Below are 21,565 nucleotides of genomic sequence, written 5' to 3'. Positions count from 1 at the left end.
GTGTTCAAGTAATGAAGCTCCGTCTGGGTCGCTGGTGCTTAGTGTTGTTTGGTTTACCGGCGCTACAATTAACAATATTGTGCAAGACAATACGCAAAACTGGCATAAGCGATAGAGCTAGAAGCTGCTAGTTGGAACACCAATGCTTAATATTGCCGTATACTGACCAATAATAACAATGTATATTATTTGAGATTGTTTTTTTAAATTATAATTGTATATCCCTGTTAGCATGATATCCCCATATTAGCATAAGTTCACCGTCGTGTTTGAGGAAATCTCATATTTACAATCGCTCCTGAAGGCAGCAGCCGTACCTCCACGTTGACTCAAAGTCCTTGTGCGCATGCTTTGACCTTCTATGCACATCAGGCAGCTTTTAAAATATCCCACCACTATGAGCACTTGAGGTACAGGAAGCCTGTAATAAGCAATTAATACAACATTACATTTTAGACAAAAACTATTCAATATTTGTATAGTATGCATGTGTAATTTTTCTATTTTGCATTAACAAAAAAAGGTGGGTGAGTTTGTTGTTAGGAATATGAGAAGAAAGTATGTATGCAATGTTCACTTAATTCATTTTTAGCAACTAACCTTGCCAATATCTAATATTTAGACAGTGATTTAATAGTCTTTGTGTCTTGAATGTGCTTTTTGTGATGTCGATCAAAATTGTTGAACAAATAAGACCTACAAAAGCTTAATAAGAGACCAAGTAACACAAAGAGACACTAAATTAAACATTTATTGTTCATCTGTTTGACATTTACACTTCTTACAAGGTGAAACCACTATTATCTTTACTAAAATATATTAATAGATCTGAGTGTATAAAGATATTTCGTACAGAGGAAAGGAAAGAAAATTAAGATAAATGCATTTTTAAGACCCTGTATGAAAGGCTACTAAAGGCAAAGAGAGCTTGACCGTGAACTTTCATATTGTACAATAACTAACCCTAAATCTTCATTCAGCCGAAAAGAAGAAATTGACATTGAAAAGACACCTACAGCCGATATTTGTGTGCAAGCATTAAGTCATATCTATAGATATATCTATATGCTTCAACATAATATCCAGGTTCTCCTATAATAAAGGGACATTCAAGAGATGAGTTGTAGATATAAATTATACTTAGTGCGAGTGGCACAGTCCTATACAGACTGTATGTCTTTACAGGTATGATTCAATGCATTAATATAGTACATTCCAAGGCCTCTGAGACAATCGTGTACCGTTGAGAAAGAAAGCTGTTTTGCACATAAAAGGAAAACTGTCTATCATGAAGGCAAAGCCAGAGGTATGTAAAACTTTTGCAGCAACATGGACATGATGTGATTCGCAGGTTTCCATTACCTCCCACCACAACATAAATAGCATAGAGTGTACATAAAGAAAAATGTGATGTGCTCAGTGATGAACATTCAAAATAGTGTGCAAAAGATTGTCCAAAGCATGATGAAAACTAACATACAAACTACAAGATATGCGGTCGATTTGTGGTTATTATCAAGGTTTCTATTCTAAAAGCAGCAGTAGTACTTAATCATCTAAAACGGTTGTGATGCAAAAAAAAAAAAAAAAATACTTTCACACAGCCTAAAATTAAAATATGAACCTTTTTATTCTTGATGCCCAATACTAAATTAAAAAGGGTTCTGTCTGAACAGCATGTGCATGTGTCCTTTTTAAAAAGGGGGTAAAGACAGCATAATCCTAACAGGCATCAAAGGTCAAAAATCTGGCTTCTGGTCCATTTTGGCAAAAAACAAAAACAAAAAAGCAAGTAAGAAAAAAAGGGAAAACGGTGAAATGCAGAATGAGGCAGAGGATTGTCAGCATGCAACTTAAAGGAACCATATGTTCTTAACATGGTGAATCTGGTCAATCCAACCATCCACTAGTGGAGAGTTTTCCTCATCTTCTCAGGCATTACTTAAACTGTAACATACAGAAGAAAAGAGACAAACAAATATTGGATTTATCAAAAAGTCCATCATATTTTATCACATGCAACACGCAGCCTTTTCTTCACATCCCTTACCGTGGTTTTTGGTGGTACGTTGGGTTTCTGGGCCAAAGCAGGTTTCTTGGAGAGAGCAGGCTTGCTGAGTTTTGGTGACATGGAGGCAGGTTGGTCCAGCAAGGTGGTTTCACCGTTCCCCTCAGAAACCTGCTCTGAAGGAACTCCGACCACCTCATAATGCTTCTTCCTCAGCTCGCCCAAACGCAGACGCTCATTCTCCAACTGACTTTCTAATTCCAGCACCTTCACCTGAGGGGCAGGAAATAACCAGGGGGTTATCTATGTTTAAAAAAAGTTTCTGCTATATTTAGTTCAAATGAGGTTCATTTAATGACTTCCATGTAAAATCAGTTGTCAAGCTCATTTATGTGAAATGGGAAAATAACCCAGGTCATTATAGTATTATATCCTGTGCTTGCATTTAATCTGTCAGTGTTGTGTAGTGTTTTCTTTGAATGCATGTACGGCTGAATATATTAATTGGAATTGGTCCAGTTTTCAATAAGATTGCAAAGCTTTTAAATCACAACTGACAAGGAAATTGATCTTAGCATCACACTGCAAAAAATTATCTTTCTGAACTCAATATCTTTAAGTAAAGATCAAAGATATATGATATGACCTGTGTTTTAGATGATGCGTTTAGACTTACAAACTTACATTTAAAATCAATTTAACTATAAAGAGGAGTGGATGTTTTCAGTGGCTGACAAATATCAAAAGTAAGAGACATGCACTTCCGGCCTTTAGCAATCACTCTTTAAAACCCCTCGTAGTTCCGTGACCATGTCTTACCTGTGACTCCATTTCTTCTTTTCTCAACTTGATGACGGACATCCCAGAGAAGTCCATGGTTTCTGCATATGAAAAGTGTTTAAGAATTATTAGACAGATGCTCATCAGAGTCCACAATGACCTAGTGCACAGATCAACTTGTACTCACCTTTATCCTCCAGGTGCTCCTTTCCCGTCCTCGTTGAGGCCACCACATTAGCTGCCATTTCATTCACATGGCGAGAAGCCTGCTGGAGAACTGTAAGCCTCTTACTGTTGCGTTCTGCCTTAACCTGAGTGCAGAGGAGAGCGCTTGAGTGAGCCCAGATGACACAATTTAGACACTAATCCAACAAACTCACTAGCATAATACAATGTAGTTTATTTCCACAATAATACAGTATCTCAAAGGTTTCATCATTGTATTTCTCTTAGAAATCATCAGACTATTACCTTTGAGGCAGCAACCAGCTGTGCTGTGCTGGCAGCGATTTCGTGGGAGCAGACAATCAACTCTTCGTATTTGCCTGTGTGCAGCACCACCTTATCAGCAGACTCCCTGTGAGGGATCAGGTAAATATGTTTACTGTGTCTGAGGTGCAACGTAATATTTCTAGCAATGTGCCTTGAAAAACTAGCTCTGGCAGCTGCAATAATCTTTTTCTTATAATGGCACATGCACTTTGCAAAACAAGACGCAATGTCCTGTAAGACTTACACCATCTCTGTGGCTCCCCATCCCACAGCCTTGGCAGCAGAGATTAGCCCCTCAGTCCAGCGAGAGTTTCTGGCGTAGAACTCCTTAATGCTTGCTGCACCCTGAACAAGCCAAACAAAAATAGCATTAGTGCCCATTTGTTGTTTTTCTGAATGGAACAGAGCAGCTCCCGGTTTGAAACAAAAGCTGTTGAACTCAAACAAAACCAAGTGGATTCAAAATTAGAACAGTGTGACTCACCCTCCCACCCTCGACAATCTCCTTCTGCAAGTCTGTAGATGATATGATCAGCAAGCGGATGGCCTACGAAGAGTGGATGATAAAGAAGAACCAAGAAATTAGGACGATAATTAAAAACAGGATATATGCAGGGTAGAATATGGCAGTACAGAACATACAGTATATTAGTTGAAATCCATAAAACTACAGTACCTTCATCAGGTCTGTGCAGCTGTTGAGGATTCTGTAATAAAGAGTGAAATAGTGAGTGTACATAGTGATTCATAGTTTTTTCCTCAGTTAACATTCATTGAAGAATGACAAAAGGGTAAGAATGGCAACAAACACAGGATGCATTTGGGTATTGTGCTCAGCAAACAATTATTAGTCTGATGTGAGATTTTAAAATCTGAAAGACTAACTGTACCCACCAGTCTAATATCAATTAGACTTTAACAGATGATCAATCTTGTTACAAGTTGCTGTTTGAAGTCCCAAAAATAAACAAACCTTTCATTGACCTCCAGTTTTACTCCTGATGTGTCCTTTCGTGCCTGATCCATCATTTCCTGAATACAAAACCATTCATGACATTTATTAGTTACAATAGATACACTGCACAACGTAAATTCCTTACAGATAATATTAGCACATCTTAAAGTAAGTTTTATATTACTTACATCAATCCTGCGGACTGCCTCCTCAATAGCTGCCTGTGTTGCAGCCATTTCCTTATCGACCAGATCTCCTAGCTCATCCTGACGAACGTCCATGCCTTTTGGTCGCAGCTCCTAGATATAATTAGAGAAAAATGATTAGTAATGACAAAGAAAAATACAAGTGAGCACTAATAGAAAGGACTTAAAACGGGGGGAAATGTTAACAAGTCTTGAACCAGAAATATGATTTGATATCCAAACAAATCATAAAATGTGTATGTAATATAACATAATATGTAAAAAAAGACCACAAACTATATATCCACATCCAAACACTGCATTAGAACACACTGATGCATTTACAGTGTTCATAATGCAGGAATTAGTTGGAGATGCTTCCTATGAATTTCGTATTTTTGTAGAGGGAATCTAAAATAGTTAATGTATCAGTAATCCAAACACCCCCTGACATTGAGTCAAAGCGATCCAGCGATTTATTTTGGCCTCCATGAAAGCAAAGAATAAAGTGGTTAAATTGAGAGTGCATCTCCACTTTAAATCAATGTGAGACCAACTTTTCAGCTGTGGGAGTCGTGTTCACCTCACTGTCCCAGAAACAAGTAGTGGTAGGAATGCTTAATAAATGCTAAATAAGCAGCATGATGTCTCTTTGTTTGCAGGGACATTAATCATCTGCAAGCGGCAAACTGTGTCAGAAAAGTGTACTCATTTAAAGAACATACTTCTTTGCAGAACTGTTATTCACATCTCATATTGTGAACCTGGGTCTCCTTATCGTAACGACAGCAAAGGCACTGGCAATTACTGGTAGTAATATTTAATAAAAAATGAATACAGATATTCTGTGTTAGTGTCTCTCACCTGACCCAAGTGAAGGATCTTTTGAACAATCACTCGAATGGAGGCCGGGTCTGCCCTTTGGAGGGTGGTCTTGGACTTCAGGTCCTTGAAGAACAGCATACTCTGAGTGGCACAGCCTCGGCAGTTCTCTGTCAGTCCTGTTAGGTGTAAAAGGGCAGTGATCAGCTATCCGACATAATGCTGTGTTGTCTTTACACTGACACTTAAACTCACTCTTCAAATTCAGCTTAAAGCACTAAAGCTGAGGATTGAAATCAAAACTGGAAATATGAATATTTATGACGGAGATTTAGCTTTACAATGGAATGAATGGTGTGGGTAATAAATACTAATACAACTAATATAATGCCAATGATGTAATTCAGATATTCCTTACGGTCTGCATGGTCTGTGGGTGCCATGTGTGCAGTTGCGCTGCCATTAATGATTGTATCTGCAGCCAAGTGGGAGAACTGGGTCAGGGCCCTCAGTAGCCCTCCAGCATCTGTTACAAGAGCAAACAGTAAGAGAGCAGTATGCCACATCAACAAACCTGCCACAAACGGTCATGAGGTCAGCAGGATCATGTTGAATCAGAAGCACAGAAAACTCACCCCCCATGTTACTCAGATAATCTGCATGGCCCTTTTTCACTTTGTCAACGGAGCCCAACGCGGCCTCTGCCCGACTTACAAGGTAATCTGTGTTTGAAGTACAAATAGAAGATTGAAAAACAAACAAACATAAGATTTGTTAAAGTCACTTTGCTGTTAATCTTTTCAGTTTATGTCCGCTGAAATAATAGAACAGGGGTCTGACCTGGAGAGCTGGTGCAGCGTATATGAAGGGGATCATCCAGTTTTGCAACAGCATCTTGGATGATGTTCTCAGCCTCTGTGATGGTACCCTGCAGCAGAGAAAACTGCTCCTCCAGAAGCTTCTGGTTAAGCTGCTCCTCCAGACTCGTCTACATGCGCACGCACACACACACACACACACACACACACACACACACACACACACACACACACACACACACACACACACACACACACACACACACACACACACACACACACACACACACACACACACACACACAAAAGACCATGCATACATGTATGGTTTAATACATGTTGACAAGAGAAATATACTGACACACATAAACTAGATCGTTAATTTTTGTATCAGAACATCTCATGACAGCCAATCTTGATATCTATATTACAGTTTCATCAACAACAAGATTTACCGTTACTGTACTAAAATGATCAAATGAAGCCGGTGTCCTTAGTGAGTAGCTATTCTGTTCATTGTCATGTTTATGTACTCCACAAAGCGTAGCCTGATCGATCAGTCCTCGTCTTTCCTTCATACTGTTGCCATGGTATAGACTTCCCTCGTGGCCATCTTTGTATGAAACAAGCCAAAACTGTGCTTCAAGCCTTTTCCTCTATTCATTATCAGAGAGTAATATAGAAGAAATGTGTCATCAACCAGCTTGGACGCCAATCTTTGTCACAGCATATTTTTTAAATACTTTAAAAACTGAGTCATAGTTTGATAGGTTTATACCATACAGTACAAGTCTAAACTGCATGCCAATAACTTAACTAAAATGGGAAAAACTTGTGAGTATTATTTTAATGTCACTTTTATAATACTGCAATTCATGTAAATACAGCCACTGTACAAATATATACAGTCATTCTGGGGAATAAGTAAGGAGGAAGAAGAAGTGGAGACTTGTCTGCGGTTCACACTGCTGAGCTCGGCTCGACCGTCCTGACTGACCTTCTCCTGCAGTTTGCCCTGCAGCTCTCCCAGCTCCCTGCTGCTCCTCTCTCGCTCCGTCTGAAGTGACGACTGCTGCACCTGTGCAGTCTGCCGCAGTGACGACAGCTCCGCCTCCTTCTCACTCACAGATCGCATCAGACGCTCCTTCTCCGCCTGCAGAGCCGTCAGTGAGCTGTTCATTTGCATTGACGTCTGGCAAAGGGAGAGAGCGATGAGGGAAGCCAGAAGAGGCAGATGGCCTTGAGTGTCGGAAGGAAAGCCCATCCGAAAAATGTGTGACATGCCTCAAGCCTCCAAACACAGAACAACTCTAAATACTAAATGGTGGTGAATTAACTAAACATCATCGAGGTGGTGGCTGTATTTTAACGTTACAGGTGAACACTTCACACCATCTCGCTGTTCTGCAGAGTCCCCTTGATGCGCATCACTTCTGCCATCTTCTCCTCCACCTCTCTCTTCAGCTTCTCCATTTCAAACTTCTGCTCTTCCAGCTACAGTGACAATAAAACAGCATTATTTAAACCCATCGACATTAGCACTGCACTGAAAACGTCCATGTTCTTGTAAAGAAAAAACACCAACCTTCATGTCAGCTTCCTGTTTTATTCGATCAACCTCAAACGACAGCTGCTGTTTGGTCCTCTCCACCTCTTCCTGGGTCTGCTGGGTTGCCGATAGCATCTTCACAGTGTCTGCACTCTGTCGGCACATTAACACATTTAGTGTTAACACACACAGCCAGGTGGTGATATCTAATTAAAAACAAACAGCCGAGGACTGGTCTGCAGTCTTTCTGTACCTTCCGAAGTAGTTCGGCATGGCTGGACACCAGCTCTGTGTGCTTTTCCTTCAGCTTATTGTACCGCTGCTCAGTGGCCTGCGCTCTGTCTGCACAGCAAAGACGGATGACAGCATTATCACATGCACTTGACCACATTTTGCCCGTGTATATGAGAGACAGTATTCACTCTATGTTTTACTTTCTGCTTCAATGAAGACGGCCTGTGTGCTCTCATGTTCTGCGTTTCGGCGACGCGTAGCCTCCAGCTCCATGCGCAGTTGTTCATTTTCCACAAGAGCACGTTGCTTCTGTGCACGCTGTTCTTCCAGTTCTGCCTCCAAACTGTTGATTTGGGATTTCAGCTGTGTGATGTAACGCTGAGCCTTCAGGAGGGGAAAAGACAGATCTTCATTTTAGGAAAATTCTACTGGTATCAGTACAAATTAAAATCTTGTTCAATATTCAACATGACATTTTCATCTTACAAGATGCATTTATAACACCACCAGCTCGTCTGCATAGGTGTAATTTATCAAATATATCATGGTCCCATTCTATTTAGTGTGTCACAGCCATTCCAGTGAGCCAGCTTGCACAATACCACAGGGCCATAATTAATGTTATTGATCACACCAATGCTTTACTCTGCAATGACATGTGAAAATGGCTGCTGTAAAAAGGGCCTATAGAAAAAAAACATACATGATACACAGCGGAGAGAAAAGGGATGACATGCCAAAAAAAAAAAGGCAAAACAGCTTGCAAGCTGGAATTCGTGACGTCAAAAATCTCAACTGGACACCGCTGTCTCGTTCAGAGGCTACTTGCCACATTCCACATGTCAGGAGCAACATTTGCTTCCACCCAACACATGACCCAGATTCCTTTGCACGTAGATAATAATGCCTTTCACAACCACACCCCTTCTATGCGCATACAGTAAAAGAAGCCTGAAACAGGTGATTCAGTGCCAACAGTCCTTACCTCTGCTTTGACTTTCTCCAGCTCTGCTCTCAACAACTCAATGTCCTGCTTCTGGCTCTCAATCTGGAGTTCCCTGCCAAACAGAAAACACACAATCATAATGTGCCGGCACAGACTGCATACTAAAATCAAATAGTCTGATTGGCGATCACAGGCTACAGTTAAAAACACCCTGGCTCACCGGTCATCGAAGCCTCCATTTGGAGGTCCAAACGTCTGATCAAATATATCCAATTGCTGAGAAAAAGTGAAATAGTGATAATTAATAAGTGAAAAAAGCAAACACAGCGTCATCTTACTATTGTATGAGTGCAAGTGACTGTATGCATAAGTGACCTGTGTGCCATACCTGTGGCTGTGCCTGCATGCTGGATGTTGAGACTTTGCTGACCTCGATGAGCGGCTCGGGATCATCGTCGTCGTCCTCTTGTTGCTCTGGTTCGTATTCATCAGGGATGACCACCACTGGCTTTACATGCTTAGCCAGTGAGGCTGCATGCAGGAAGTTAGGTGGGGACTGACAAGGAGACAGACAAAAAGGTTGCTGTTGCATTTATGGTCGTCTATGAGAAAACCTTCATGGCAAGCTTCAACAGATCACAGCCGTCTACGTAAATAATGAGCACATTTCCCCAGTTTGTAGCTAGCAGTAGTGAGGTCATTGACATCCAAGATAGAGGCTGTGACTCAGCACTGAAGTCATCCCATCTCTCCCTATCCCTCTGAACTCTTACATCAGGCAGCTTGGGGATCTGGATCAGCCTCTTGAAGTACAGCATGTCTCTGGTTTTATTGAAGAAGGTCTTAAGGCTGTGGAACAAGCGACACATTTTTTAGACTTATTAGATGGCTTTCATGTGTTATACAAAGGGTTATAAACACAGTTGGCGGGTATGGCAAACTGTGCCATCCTCTCTGAACTCAGCAGCAAAACTATACAGTATATGCGTTTGTGACCGTGACACCATCTGACACACCACAAAGGCCGGGAGATGGGAGTCAGTGCATGTGGACATTTGCATAGGCACTGCTGGGTGAGGCAGGATTATGTTGCACACTTCCTTTGGTAAAAGAATGACACTGTCCGCTTTGATGCAGCCACTCTCATTCACTTGTAGCCTGATGCCGTGGATGTCCTACCTGTGGAACTGGTCATGGAAACGATCACGGTGTCCTTGTAAGGTGTCAGCGGGGAGACCTGAAATCCACATCGTACAACGTTCTCATGCTTTAAAACATGTACATAATTTCAAGGCATCAGCTTGAATTACAGCCATAATTGACTTGCTTTATTTTGTTGATAGAGAACATTTAACAAATTTATCCCAGAATTTATAGGCTAAGAGGGAGTAATAATTGTTCTTACAGGCGTGCAGCTTGAATAGCAGCTTGACGGTGTAGTGGTAGAGGTGACTACAGTCCTGGATAACTTGAATGAGTGGAGAAAGCCGACACTGGCCTGATGTGAGAGTGGAGATGGCGATGGATGTGTTGAGCTGTCGGATCACTAGGAAAGAGATAACAGACAAGAGCAAATAGTGAATGTTAAGAATCACTTTTGACTGTCACACCAAACATTTTGTTGTGTGCGCTTTTCCTATTTTAATATCTGTGCTGCACAACGCTTTTAGATGCTGTATCGTATTCTCTAGTTAATTTTAGTGTCTTGTTGTCCTTCAGAGTACAAGTACACTTCTTTCACAGTACAACTGCAAAATTTGTTTATGGTGTTCAAGACATGATCCTGGGCCCCACCCTGCAGGCATGGGAGGAGCATACAATTGCAGTTGCACTGGAGGAAATCAACTTAATGTTCTCTAATTGAAGGCATTTCCTTGAACATTAGTTAAAACTGGACCAAGTGATTAAAATCACTTTCTAAAAAAATGGACTACAGTCTATGGGAAAACAGGCAGGACAGGAGTTGCTCACAATAAGCTATTCTTCAAAGGGCCCTTGGCTTTTGAACATAAATAGATAATGTCAGCAGGCTGCAGCCCTCTACTGTAGCTCAAGTTTCTCTTCCTTGGAAGAATAGGATGGGGTGAGAGGTGGGAGGTTGTTTTTTTTCACCTGTCTCGGCCAGCCTCAGCTCTGCGTCCAAGTAATCAAACACCTCCACTGTGAGCTGGAACCTGCAGGAGAGAAGTTGATACCTCCGTTAGACAGAAAAGAGGCCCCACTGAGAAACAATGATGTGACCCTGTGGAAGTAAACGAGCAGCAGGGCTTGTCCATTTTTGTTGTTTTTTTGCTAGTTTGGCTGGCAGCAGCTTATGACTGCTGATTATAACTGCAGGTTTAAGGCCAAACAGATAATTAAATAAAGTCACTTCTTGCAGTATTTGGAAACTCACACATTGTTAACGTCGGTTCCTGCAGTGCGCTCCAGGACTTCATCGGTGGCTTCCAGGTTCGCTGGGATTTCTGAATGCTGCAGAGGTGCATTGTTGGAGGTTTAGTGTCTATTCCAATTCACTGTGTGAATTCATATCATTTTGCTGAGTCATCCATTAGGTGTATCATCTACCGTGTGGTGTGACATACGACGGAGAATGCTCTTACCTTCACATGAAACTCCATTTTTGTGCAGAGCAGCTTGGTATACAGAACCACCAGCTGTCCATATTTGTCATGGAGGTTGCTCTGGAAATGCAGGCGGGCAAGAATAAAGCAAAAATAATATTCATAAATATATTCTATCCATCTTGTCCAGTTGAAGCCTTTTGTCTACCTGGAGGGAGACTATTTCAGGCTTTACAGGAAATCCAGTTAACCATAAATGTATATTTCTCGCATTGCATTCTTTTGAAATCATTTAAGGAAAATATGTAATAAAGAAGCTGCAAGGACTCACCCATAGTCTCCCAATTTCAACCAGAGAGCTGTGATGCCTCATACAGTCTTGTAAAACCTGTGAAGGTGACAGCTTGAATGAACAACTCTTGTCATTACGTTAAAATTAATGTTAGGCGTATGCCTTTCGGACAAGGCCTTAGTTTACACTTTAAAAGTGAACCATTTCAGATGCTATTACCAGAAATAATAGAATAAGGAAGAAAGTCAATATTTAAAAAGATATATATACACAAGTTAAAGATAACATTAAGTAATCTAATTAATGACATTATGGAGTTTTTTTTTCTACATTTCATCACACTAACAAATGCTTTATGTTTAACTATTTTTCCAGGCTTTATGTTGAACTCATGATGCTGCAACAGTCTTTGATCACTCAACAAATCTGCTCTTTTAACATCTCCCTGGTGTACCAGATAGTAAGAGGCAGTAAGAGAGGGGTAACTTGTTGCCGTACATTGCGGTGTCCATCCCGCAGGACTTTGTGCAGTACATGGCAGAACTTCCAGCTGAGGATGGAGCTGCTGGCCAGAGGGAAGCCCAGAGCGTAGGACCAGAAGGTGTAGGCTCCCTTCTCCCTGTGAGTCCCCAGGATGATTCCTGTTGTCATGTTGTTAAGGAAGCACGTACAACATGTGCCACTCCCACACAATCTCACAACGAAAAGAAAATATTCCTGATCGCTAGTTTCCATGATATACACCTTTTTAGAAAAAATCTTAGGAGACCATTTGTATTTCTCTATCCATGTCCCATTACTTTATCCTCCTTGGATACATACATATTCTTAATGGTAACCCCTTTGTGTGCCATCACAGATTTGAGCTGCCTGTAGTGTCGTAATGGTTTACACCTCTGAATTGTGCCTTCTTTTGTTACATCCCATCATAATATTCCGTTCAAACAGGAAATACATAAAATTACTGAATAAACATTCTCCCAAAATGCTGTTTCATGATGACTAAATAATACATGTTAACTGTGCCGACACATTTCCCTCAATGAAGGTTAACAATGACAACAAAAAGAGACACTAATAGGATATGAATGTCTTACAAATAAATGACCTGACAAGTTGTGATATAAACAGAACAGTAAAACTCTCTTGATGTTCATTTGAAATGAGATTTAATTTTTCTTTTTAAGGATACGTCGTGCATGTTTCTCCTTCACAGGCATCTCAGAGGAGTTGATGGCCTTGCTGATGCTGCTCAGCTGAAAGGAGAGGAGAGGAGTTAATTTTGGATCTTGTACGGCTTGCTTCTCCACCCACACAACCATCAAATGTAGGGCTTACAATAGACGTAACGACAAATACATAAGTCATGAGAAGTTAAATAAAGACTTGGAGGCAAACAAATGATAACAGGCTGGGCTGCAGTGACAGGAATGAATCAGAGAAACAATGACTCTGCACTGTGTACACACAGAAGGACTTTTGACTCTCACCTTATGGTTAGCCTGATTTTAACTGACCAAAAACTCAGTTAGCAATTCAGGATGAACTAGCAGCTAGATTGATGCTAAGCTTAGACTTAAAGTAAAAAGATTGGCACAGAAAAGTCATGCAGATTCCATTTGTTTCATTACTGGTGCTATATCATGAACATCTTGATGATTGTTTTTCCATATCTAATGCAGCTACCTACCTGTAATGTCAACAAACTGAATGTGTGTGATGTTACGCTTTATGCATCTATGGGAGGTCAGGTCAGAGAAAACAAACCATGCATCGAAAAGATAACATCACATACTATCCGCCTGATAATGAGAGCCTGAGTGTCACCAGAACCACAGAGCACACAAGCTGCTCTGCAACCTGTCCAGCAGGTAAAACAAGTGTCGCAGAAAAGGAGCAGGAAGGGAAAGACAAAAAAACAACACACGCACGCACGCACACGCACACACACACACACACACACACACACACACACACACACACACACACACACAGGATCTCCGCACTTTGGATGCGTGTCCCCATAGACATTTACTTATTTCAATGAACCTCAGATACAAAAGAAATATGATAATTTCCTGGTGTGGTCAGGTTACGCCAGGGTGCCCTTCATGGCCATCCCCCTTTTGTGCCAATGTAATTATAGCTTAGAGAGTAACCATATTTGTAACGATCTTTGTTTAATTAGCACATCATTTTTAGAAACAATCTAATCTGCAAATTAATTTGATAGTCATAAATCCCTCTTGAGCACAAGTGTACATGATATTCTTTCATGGACCACTTTCAATGCCAAATGATTTACAAGGTTTTTCAATTATAAGACACCAAGAAAAAACTGAATAGAGCAACTGAGCAAAGACATTTGCACAGTTTCTGTATCTTATTTCTTCCTTGATGCACACGCATCGTTTCTTGCTTTGCTGCACAACTCTGAAAACAAAGACTGTCCTGCTCAGAGCCAAAGAATGCATTTCTTCACAGTATCTTGATGCTGAAATAACCATGAAACCGATAATGGCTTACAGCAGCTGTGCTTAGGGCTGTGATTTGCAAAGAGAAAGCATGAACAAGATGTAGTCAAAAGATGGAGAAAGTCCTACACAGTGGGCTGTACGATGTGCAGGGAGTTCCACAGTTAGAACTGCATTTCCATGAAGACCTTTGAAAAGTATTTTAAAAATAGTTATTTTGTGGTTCGGGGAAAATGTATCACTGAGGGATGTTAATATTCATCTCTCACCTTCCTTCCTGGCTTTTAAATTAAATTTGGATTGTCTAGTCATTTGAGCCCAACTGTACAGCAGGTGTTGAACATGTAGAACCACTATCTCTTATAAAATCAAAACACTCCTGACTATGATGTTGCCTTTTGGGATCCTACAAGAGAGATTTGAAACATTGACATACTTGCACATAAAAATTACATAAATATCCATGATGCTTAACACCATTAACAATTATCCTGGACTACTGTGACAACACCCAAAGCTAAATCAGGCTTAAAAACTGTGCGGCAGTCCCCGCCTTAAGTCACAATTCATTGCTGTGTTTTGTTTAATAAGAACATCTACACTGAGGTGTTGCAATCAACTACAACTGCTAGTCTTTGTTAAAACCTGCAGGGAAACAACTGGGAAAATACACATTATTTTTTAAATAACTCTCCCTCTCTATTATAAAATATAATAATTTTAGTATTTATGGACCTCAGTCAAATCCTTAACAATTTGCACCAAAATAGGAAAAACAGTCAGAAATGTAATACAAATTCACATCTACTTGTCTATGTGGACTGTGTCCTTTTAACACATCCATTGAGACGCATATAATCTCCATGATGCTGGCAAGCCAGCTTCACCGTATCACAGTATTACATAAGAGACTAATCCAAAATACAGTTCAAGCATTAAAGCAGAAGCATCTTCAATCTCGACCTCTCTTCAAAAAAAAAGTATCTTCCCGGATAAAACCACTACTGAAACATGAGTGTGTAACCAGAGCATGTAGTAGAAGTTGCACATACCAGCACATGACAGCATAAGACTCTGGTTCTTTGGTCTTACCCCCAAACACAAGCTTAGAAATCCATGTCACATCTTTGTTTGAAACATAATAACATATCAGTGGCAGACGTCCCTAATCCCACCAACCCTATAAAAGCCTCTTTAATACATTACAAAACCATGGGAGTCGACCCTCCCCCAATCCACACACACAGAACCACCAAAACATACATGGTCACATAACAAAGCACAGAGGGGCTACTGTGGCGTTCAGAGTGAGAGAGGGGTGGACTGCTTCTGACGCAAATGAACTGCCACCCCGTCGTTTACACAGGGCAAGTGCAGTGGGCTAGCGTGGAGGCCCGTGTGACAATGAGGGGTCTGTTGGGGGAGGAAGGCCGACAGCTGGGGCAGAAGATTGGGTTGGATGGGGGCCGGGCTCTGGCACACAGAGCCTGGCACTGAGGTCTCAACAGATGGCTGCTGAGCAGGGAGGCTGCGGGGAGACTCTGATAGTACATTCAGAATTGCTGTCAGTCAGAGAGCAGCGAGAGAGCGAGGGAAGGGACGGTAGGGACGATAGGGACGGTAGGGACGGTAGGGACGGTAGGGACGGTAGGGACGGTAGGGCTGGGCGACAGGGCCAAAATCTTCTACCCCGATATAGGTCATTTCATATCTCGACTACGATATATATCACGATATAGCATGTTTTCTGGTAATTCAATACATAAATAGTTTTTATGAGTATTTCCTAAAATAATTAAGAACTTTAGTGCAAAAATAATGATATTTTCTGATAAATTTGAGTTAGTATGTGCTTGTTATAATCAATGTAGACATGGTAATTGTGTATCACAATATCTCGATAAAAGACTTCATCACAATACGATTCCATAGAAAGATGATAAATTATCATACTGAATTGATGCCAAGCCCTAGGGGACAAAAAGGAGAAGGACACGGAATGCAGAACAAGAGATGGAGGGGGACCAAATACAGTTAATGGTCATAATTAGCACAAGACCACCAGGTAGTGGGCTGTATTGCAGCTTTTTGGGGAAAAAAAAAAAATATAGAATTCAGTGTCACTCACTGGAGCACTGCAGTGTACATACCCTTACCTTCCCTTGCTCAAGGCTACTGGGGAAGTAATAGGCTGTGGTTCAAAACTACAGTAGCACCCCTTCAATTACTAGAAGTGCTGCAATTAATGATTATTGATAATCGATTAATCTGCATGTTATTTTCTTGATTAACCCTTTGGTCTATGGAACATCATCATTTCTTGGAGATCAAGGTGACATCATCAAATGTTTTATCCGATCGATAAATCAACTAATCGTTACAGCTGTAATTACTAGTCGCCTTTGTTTAATTGCCTACAAATGAAACTACTTCTTATTTTACTGTATTTTTTCATTATAACTGAGAAAAGCTCTGCAACTACACATGATACAAGTCTCACTATCAAGCCTTTGGTCAACCTACACCCAGGTCACACACTTACACAAACACAGACACCGTTTCCTGAAAGCCATGGTCAAATGGTCAGACGAAATCCCAACTTTTTACTAACGGAGCAATTTGGTCCAAGCGCACCAGACATGCTGTCGACAGGCCAACGAGTTAGTGCTGCATGTGGTTCAAGCGTCAGTAAATCCTCCGACCAGCAGAGAGGAGAAGTGAGAGGGAGGGAAAGCCTGGACTAATCCCTGAGGCCTGCCATGAGGTCTATTGCGAGCTAGCATTACTGTAGCCTCTACGGTCACTCCACAGTCTCCACGCTACACGAATACCTCCAACCTTGAGGAGTCTCTGCCTTACCTTGTCATCTCTGCCTTTCAGGAGTGTGTCCATGTGCTTTGACATCCTGGTGTGGCCGAGTGTATGAAGTTAATGAAGTCAAAGCATCAGCGCTACACCTGAGCTGCTTCTCACTGGACATAATGCCCCGAAGCAAGAGCACTTATTGCAGGTCCTTATCAGCTTAATTCAACAGACTGCTGCTGGGGCTCTGGCTGACAAGGTCACAAACAGTCTTTAGCACAGCTCACACCTAATAACTAGATGAAGCACTACATTAGGAATGCTAACAATTCACCTGACCGGTTTATCAAATCAGTGTAAGCCGTGAATCACAGACTCAATAAAGCAAACGCAAAATGACACAACTTTCACTTTGCTTTTAAAACAGCTTTGTCAATTTAATATTATTTCTCAGATCAAATAGTTTTAAAAAGGTTACTTTTGCATTTTATTCCTGTCTTATTGTGTTGCTCCGCTCCTACCACTTCTTTGTCCCTTTTCTAATTAAACGAGCACAGCCTCTCCCACATCAACACAGGCAATAATCATAACAAAGAAACCCACATCCAGGACATCCAGTTTTGTTCTCCTTTTAACAGCTCATCCGTCCCTAAACACGTAGCGTTCATCTGATGTGCTGCAAATTGTAATCCCTCAGATTTACCGTCTACTCTTATTGCTATAATTTAACAACAAATTGTGTTCATACATCATATCCATTACTAAGTTCAATGGATTAAAAAAGGACACACTTGGCGATTTATCTAATAGCTGTCCCAGACAAACATGGCAACAGCTATAATACGAACACTTGTGCAAAATAAGATATATATTTTGTCATAAAAGACTGTTCAAATATGATCAAACTTGCACTGAAGAGAATTCACTTTCATTTGATGAAATATGTTAACAAAAGCAGCATGGATGGAGGAACTTAAGAAAGATTCAATAATCAAGATAACTACTGAATGACTGCACAGATAGAGTCGTGTCCCATTATTAAGTTCTGTCTTAATTAATATAAGTTAATTATTTACACTCCATCCACTAAAATATTCAACAAAAGACAAACGGTTCTTTAGCAACCAGACAGTTTTTTGGCCAGTTGTCAGGGCTGGTTAATTAGATAATGATTCACATGATGTTCATGATTAGGAGTTTGCTGTATAACATGATGGGAGCCAGGGCATAAAACATCGATATATATTATATCATAGAGACAGTATTTTAATTACATTGTGTTTAGGACTTTTATGTTAGTCTTTTTTAGAGAAAATTTAAATAATTTTGGGCAAAGTCTTCACTTAACACATCAGCCTTTTTTTTGTTTTATTAAAAAGGGTGAAACAATCCTGACCAACATGCTTTTAATTCTCTCTCTACTCCCACTCAGTAGCTACGTTTTTTGCCCTCTGGTACTCCCATCCCCCTTACCTCTCTCATGGGCGCTCACTCAGGCAACAAGAGTGAGGGAAAGCAAACACTACACACAAACACACAGGACGCTGTGTGAGACATTTCACCTTGGTACTGAGGTCAACATGAAGAGGAGAGAACGCAGCAGAGGAGTGACAGTGAGGTTTCAGTAAGAGCACTTGATGAATCAGCAATACTGAGGAACTCTATGACAAGGGAAAATATATATATATATATGATAGAGGATTATAGGGGCTCCCACCTACACACAGCAGCCTTTTGATCATTTCAAGGTTAAATAGTTTCACAACTTGCCATTTCAATACTGCTTAGTCAGTACATTTTGGAAGTAGTTCACCAGTTGAGTCTCCACCTCCACCAAACTACCTGTAGTACAATGCTAATTAGGAGGTGGTAAAGAGCCGTACAATAATCAGGGATCAGATTCTGCCTCATACTGCCTACTTCATTTGCATATTGCCCAGTGGATTCATTCAGCTGAGCAGTGGCACCCGACAGTCATTCATACAAACCAGTCCAAAGCTTCAAATTTAACTAGTTCCACTCAGTTCTGAATAAGCTGTGGATTTTAAACACTTGTCCTTTACACACAACATACCTTGTTGAACATTTTTTGCACAGCATGAAACTTAGTAAGGCAACAATGTTTAGTTTTGAGATCAAAACTGGGCCTGCTTGATGCCATTTGCTGATCTTATCAACAAATATGCAGCAACATTTAACAAGTGAACTCGGGCAACAAACATGCAGTAGGGAGGTGACTGAGTAAAAGAACACACACACACACACACACACACACACACACACACACACACACACACACACACACACACACACACACACACACACACACACACACACACACACACACACACACACACGATTTAACGGTTACATATGATTTATTCTGGCTATTTTGTGAGGAAGAAGGTGTGCAGATGAAAGACAAGCAGGGGGCCAAGCACCTCGGCTCCACCTCTCTACACGTGCTTCACAAGCAAATAAAACACTGACAGAGGAATATAAACGAGCGGAGCAAAAGCACAGCCCATTTTAGATATCATAATACTGAACGTGCTGTAAGTCTGAACTCCTAGGCAGCTGTTTAACAGTTTGTATAGTTACTCAACCTTGTCTGAATCTCACATTTCCATGTGAGACTGGGGGGGGGGGGGGGGGGCTCCATGACTTTAACAGATTAAAGTGCTTAGTCAACAATACTGTCTACATTAAAGTATCTCGATGGTAAAGAGCATACATGACTTTACTTGGCAAAGGACTGCAGTGAGGTAACTGCCAGAAACCACAATGCACCTGTCATTGCATGAAAAATGTGACAGACCTCATTCCGTCAGTGCACACACAGAAAGGAAAAGGAATCAGACTTACTGAAGTACTCCACAAGGGTAATATAGCTCAAAGTTAAAGCGCTATTTAAGTGCTATATCCAACAACATGGCTGTTAAAGACAGAGAAACAAATGTCTGTGTGGGAGGAAGGGTGGTCAAACAGGAAGGACTAGATCAGCATGATGACAATTTACAGACTTCAGGGAGGACTGAATGCTGTGACAATACAGAGCACTGTATGGACATGATCGGTTTTCAATCCTAAATTTACTTTTTGTCAAGTAGACAGATGCCTTCAAGACATTTAAAGGAAAAGTTCACCACAACATACACATTTTCCCTCTTACCTGTAGTGCTATGTATCAATCTAGATTGTATAAAACATGAAATTGTACAAAACATAAAATTTTACAAAACAAGGTCTGTGGAATATTTAAGAACCCAGGTCAGGATTTCTGAACAGAGACGTTGGTGTTGAGTTTCTCAAACTCATAAACTTCAAATGTATTTTTTTGTTGCTTTAAGCACCACGAGCCGAGTGCCACATAGTCCCATTATGGAGAAAAGGCAGAGGTCTCTACTGCCGATATCTCCAACACTCGGCAACTCACTAAAAAATAAACTACATTAATAAATGGCACTACAGGTAAGAGGAAATATATGCATTTCGCCTTTTGGGGTCAACTGCCCCTTTAATTCACATTTCAAACATTCAATTCTCAAGTCAAGGTGTTAATTGGAAATGTGGCCTATGCGGTAGCCTTTACTGTGAGCAACGCACACACACACACATACACATACACACACAAACAGTCGCTAGGTGAAGCCACAGCGGGATTTTATAAAGCGCAAGTGAGCATTAACGAGTCCCGCTGTCTCAGCCTGTATTATTTACCTGCTGCTTGTCAAAATGCTCCCTCTCCGCTCCGAGATTGGTCTCAGTTCGTCTGGATTTCCCATGCCTAATGCTGTTCATCCTCTGGTTTATACAATGACGGTTTTAGCAAGGAAACAAAATAAATTAAGACACAAAAAACGTCCAGGCTCATGGAAATATCAGCGGTGCGTTCTTCTATCTAGACCCCATAGTCTCTCTGGGACATCTCCGGCTTCATTGCGAATGCTGCATCGCGGCTGAAGAAGGAAGAGCAATGAGTGCGTTACGTAGATAGATCCTCCCCCTAGGTAGAGGAAATCATCATCATCATCATCATCATCATGTCTTCTGCCGCCGACATCATCGCAGATAAGCGTTTTGAATCAGCATTTTCCTTTTTATATTGTGCTTTGTATTACGGTTATTTTTTGACGAGGCACGCTCATCTGTCCGTCTCTCTCAGCTGCATGCAGTGACGTCACCTCAATGAAATCGACACATGAGGATTATCATTTTTTTTATAATCCCGAGATTGCATCTGCTTTTACGATAACAGTCAAGTAGTTGTGAAATAATAAACCAGGAAATGATGCTCAGATTAGACTGCCGTGACACGTGGAAACATGGGCCCGGCCATAACTATAAAGCACCGTACTATTTACCATATCTACTACAAATAATGTTATGGCATTAAAGCAAACTCAATAATAGTTTAGATGAATGTTTTGGGGCTGTATTTAGCACAGCAGCTCATATGGTTGCAGGTATTTGTGCCCCCAAGATGGATAGGAAAATAATGCAAACAATGGTGACAAATCCTCTAAAATAAAATAGAATAAAAACACTGTTCAAAATGTCTTTAGTCTTTCAGGATAATTCAGTGACAGAAACAGGAGAAAGAAAGCTGATGAAAGTAGATAAATGTGTGAAAATATTTTGGAC

At 40.8% G+C, this 21,565-nt stretch overlaps 1 protein-coding gene across 2 annotated transcripts; it reads right to left on the bottom strand.

The window, feature by feature from the left end:
• Nucleotides 1–733: 733 nt before the first annotated feature.
• Nucleotides 734–20,884, bottom strand: hip1rb (huntingtin interacting protein 1 related b). 2 transcript variants are annotated; one of them, XM_068703703.1, is made up of 32 exons: nt 20,642–20,884; nt 12,838–12,901; nt 12,144–12,286; nt 11,685–11,741; nt 11,393–11,473; nt 11,185–11,261; nt 10,902–10,963; nt 10,195–10,335; nt 9,969–10,026; nt 9,563–9,638; nt 9,178–9,345; nt 9,010–9,065; nt 8,829–8,901; nt 8,044–8,227; nt 7,863–7,951; nt 7,646–7,762; nt 7,453–7,554; nt 7,058–7,252; nt 6,083–6,230; nt 5,878–5,964; nt 5,661–5,768; nt 5,285–5,421; nt 4,424–4,534; nt 4,254–4,312; nt 3,957–3,987; nt 3,765–3,827; nt 3,525–3,625; nt 3,260–3,365; nt 2,976–3,099; nt 2,828–2,889; nt 2,051–2,281; nt 734–1,947 (listed from the first exon to the last, which is right to left on the bottom strand). In XM_068703703.1, the coding sequence occupies exons 1-32, from the start codon at nt 20,720–20,722 to the stop codon at nt 1,939–1,941; spliced, it is 3,201 nt and encodes a 1,066-aa protein (XP_068559804.1). In that variant the 5' UTR covers nt 20,723–20,884; the 3' UTR covers nt 734–1,938. The 2 variants fall into 2 exon arrangements, with proteins under 2 accessions (XP_068559804.1, XP_068559805.1); XM_068703704.1 differs by lacking the exon at nt 20,642–20,884 and adding an exon at nt 16,979–17,092.
• Nucleotides 20,885–21,565: the final 681 nt, after the last annotated feature.

The sequence above is a fragment of the Cebidichthys violaceus genome, unplaced genomic scaffold (genome assembly GCF_023349555.1).
Source record: "Cebidichthys violaceus isolate CVI_PGR_0920_01 unplaced genomic scaffold, fCebVio1.0.p SCAF_9, whole genome shotgun sequence".
NCBI classification, from domain to species: domain Eukaryota; kingdom Metazoa; phylum Chordata; class Actinopteri; order Perciformes; family Stichaeidae; genus Cebidichthys; species Cebidichthys violaceus.
Note: the sequence above shows the minus strand (reverse complement) of the source record. Positions and strands in the feature narration are given on the sequence as shown.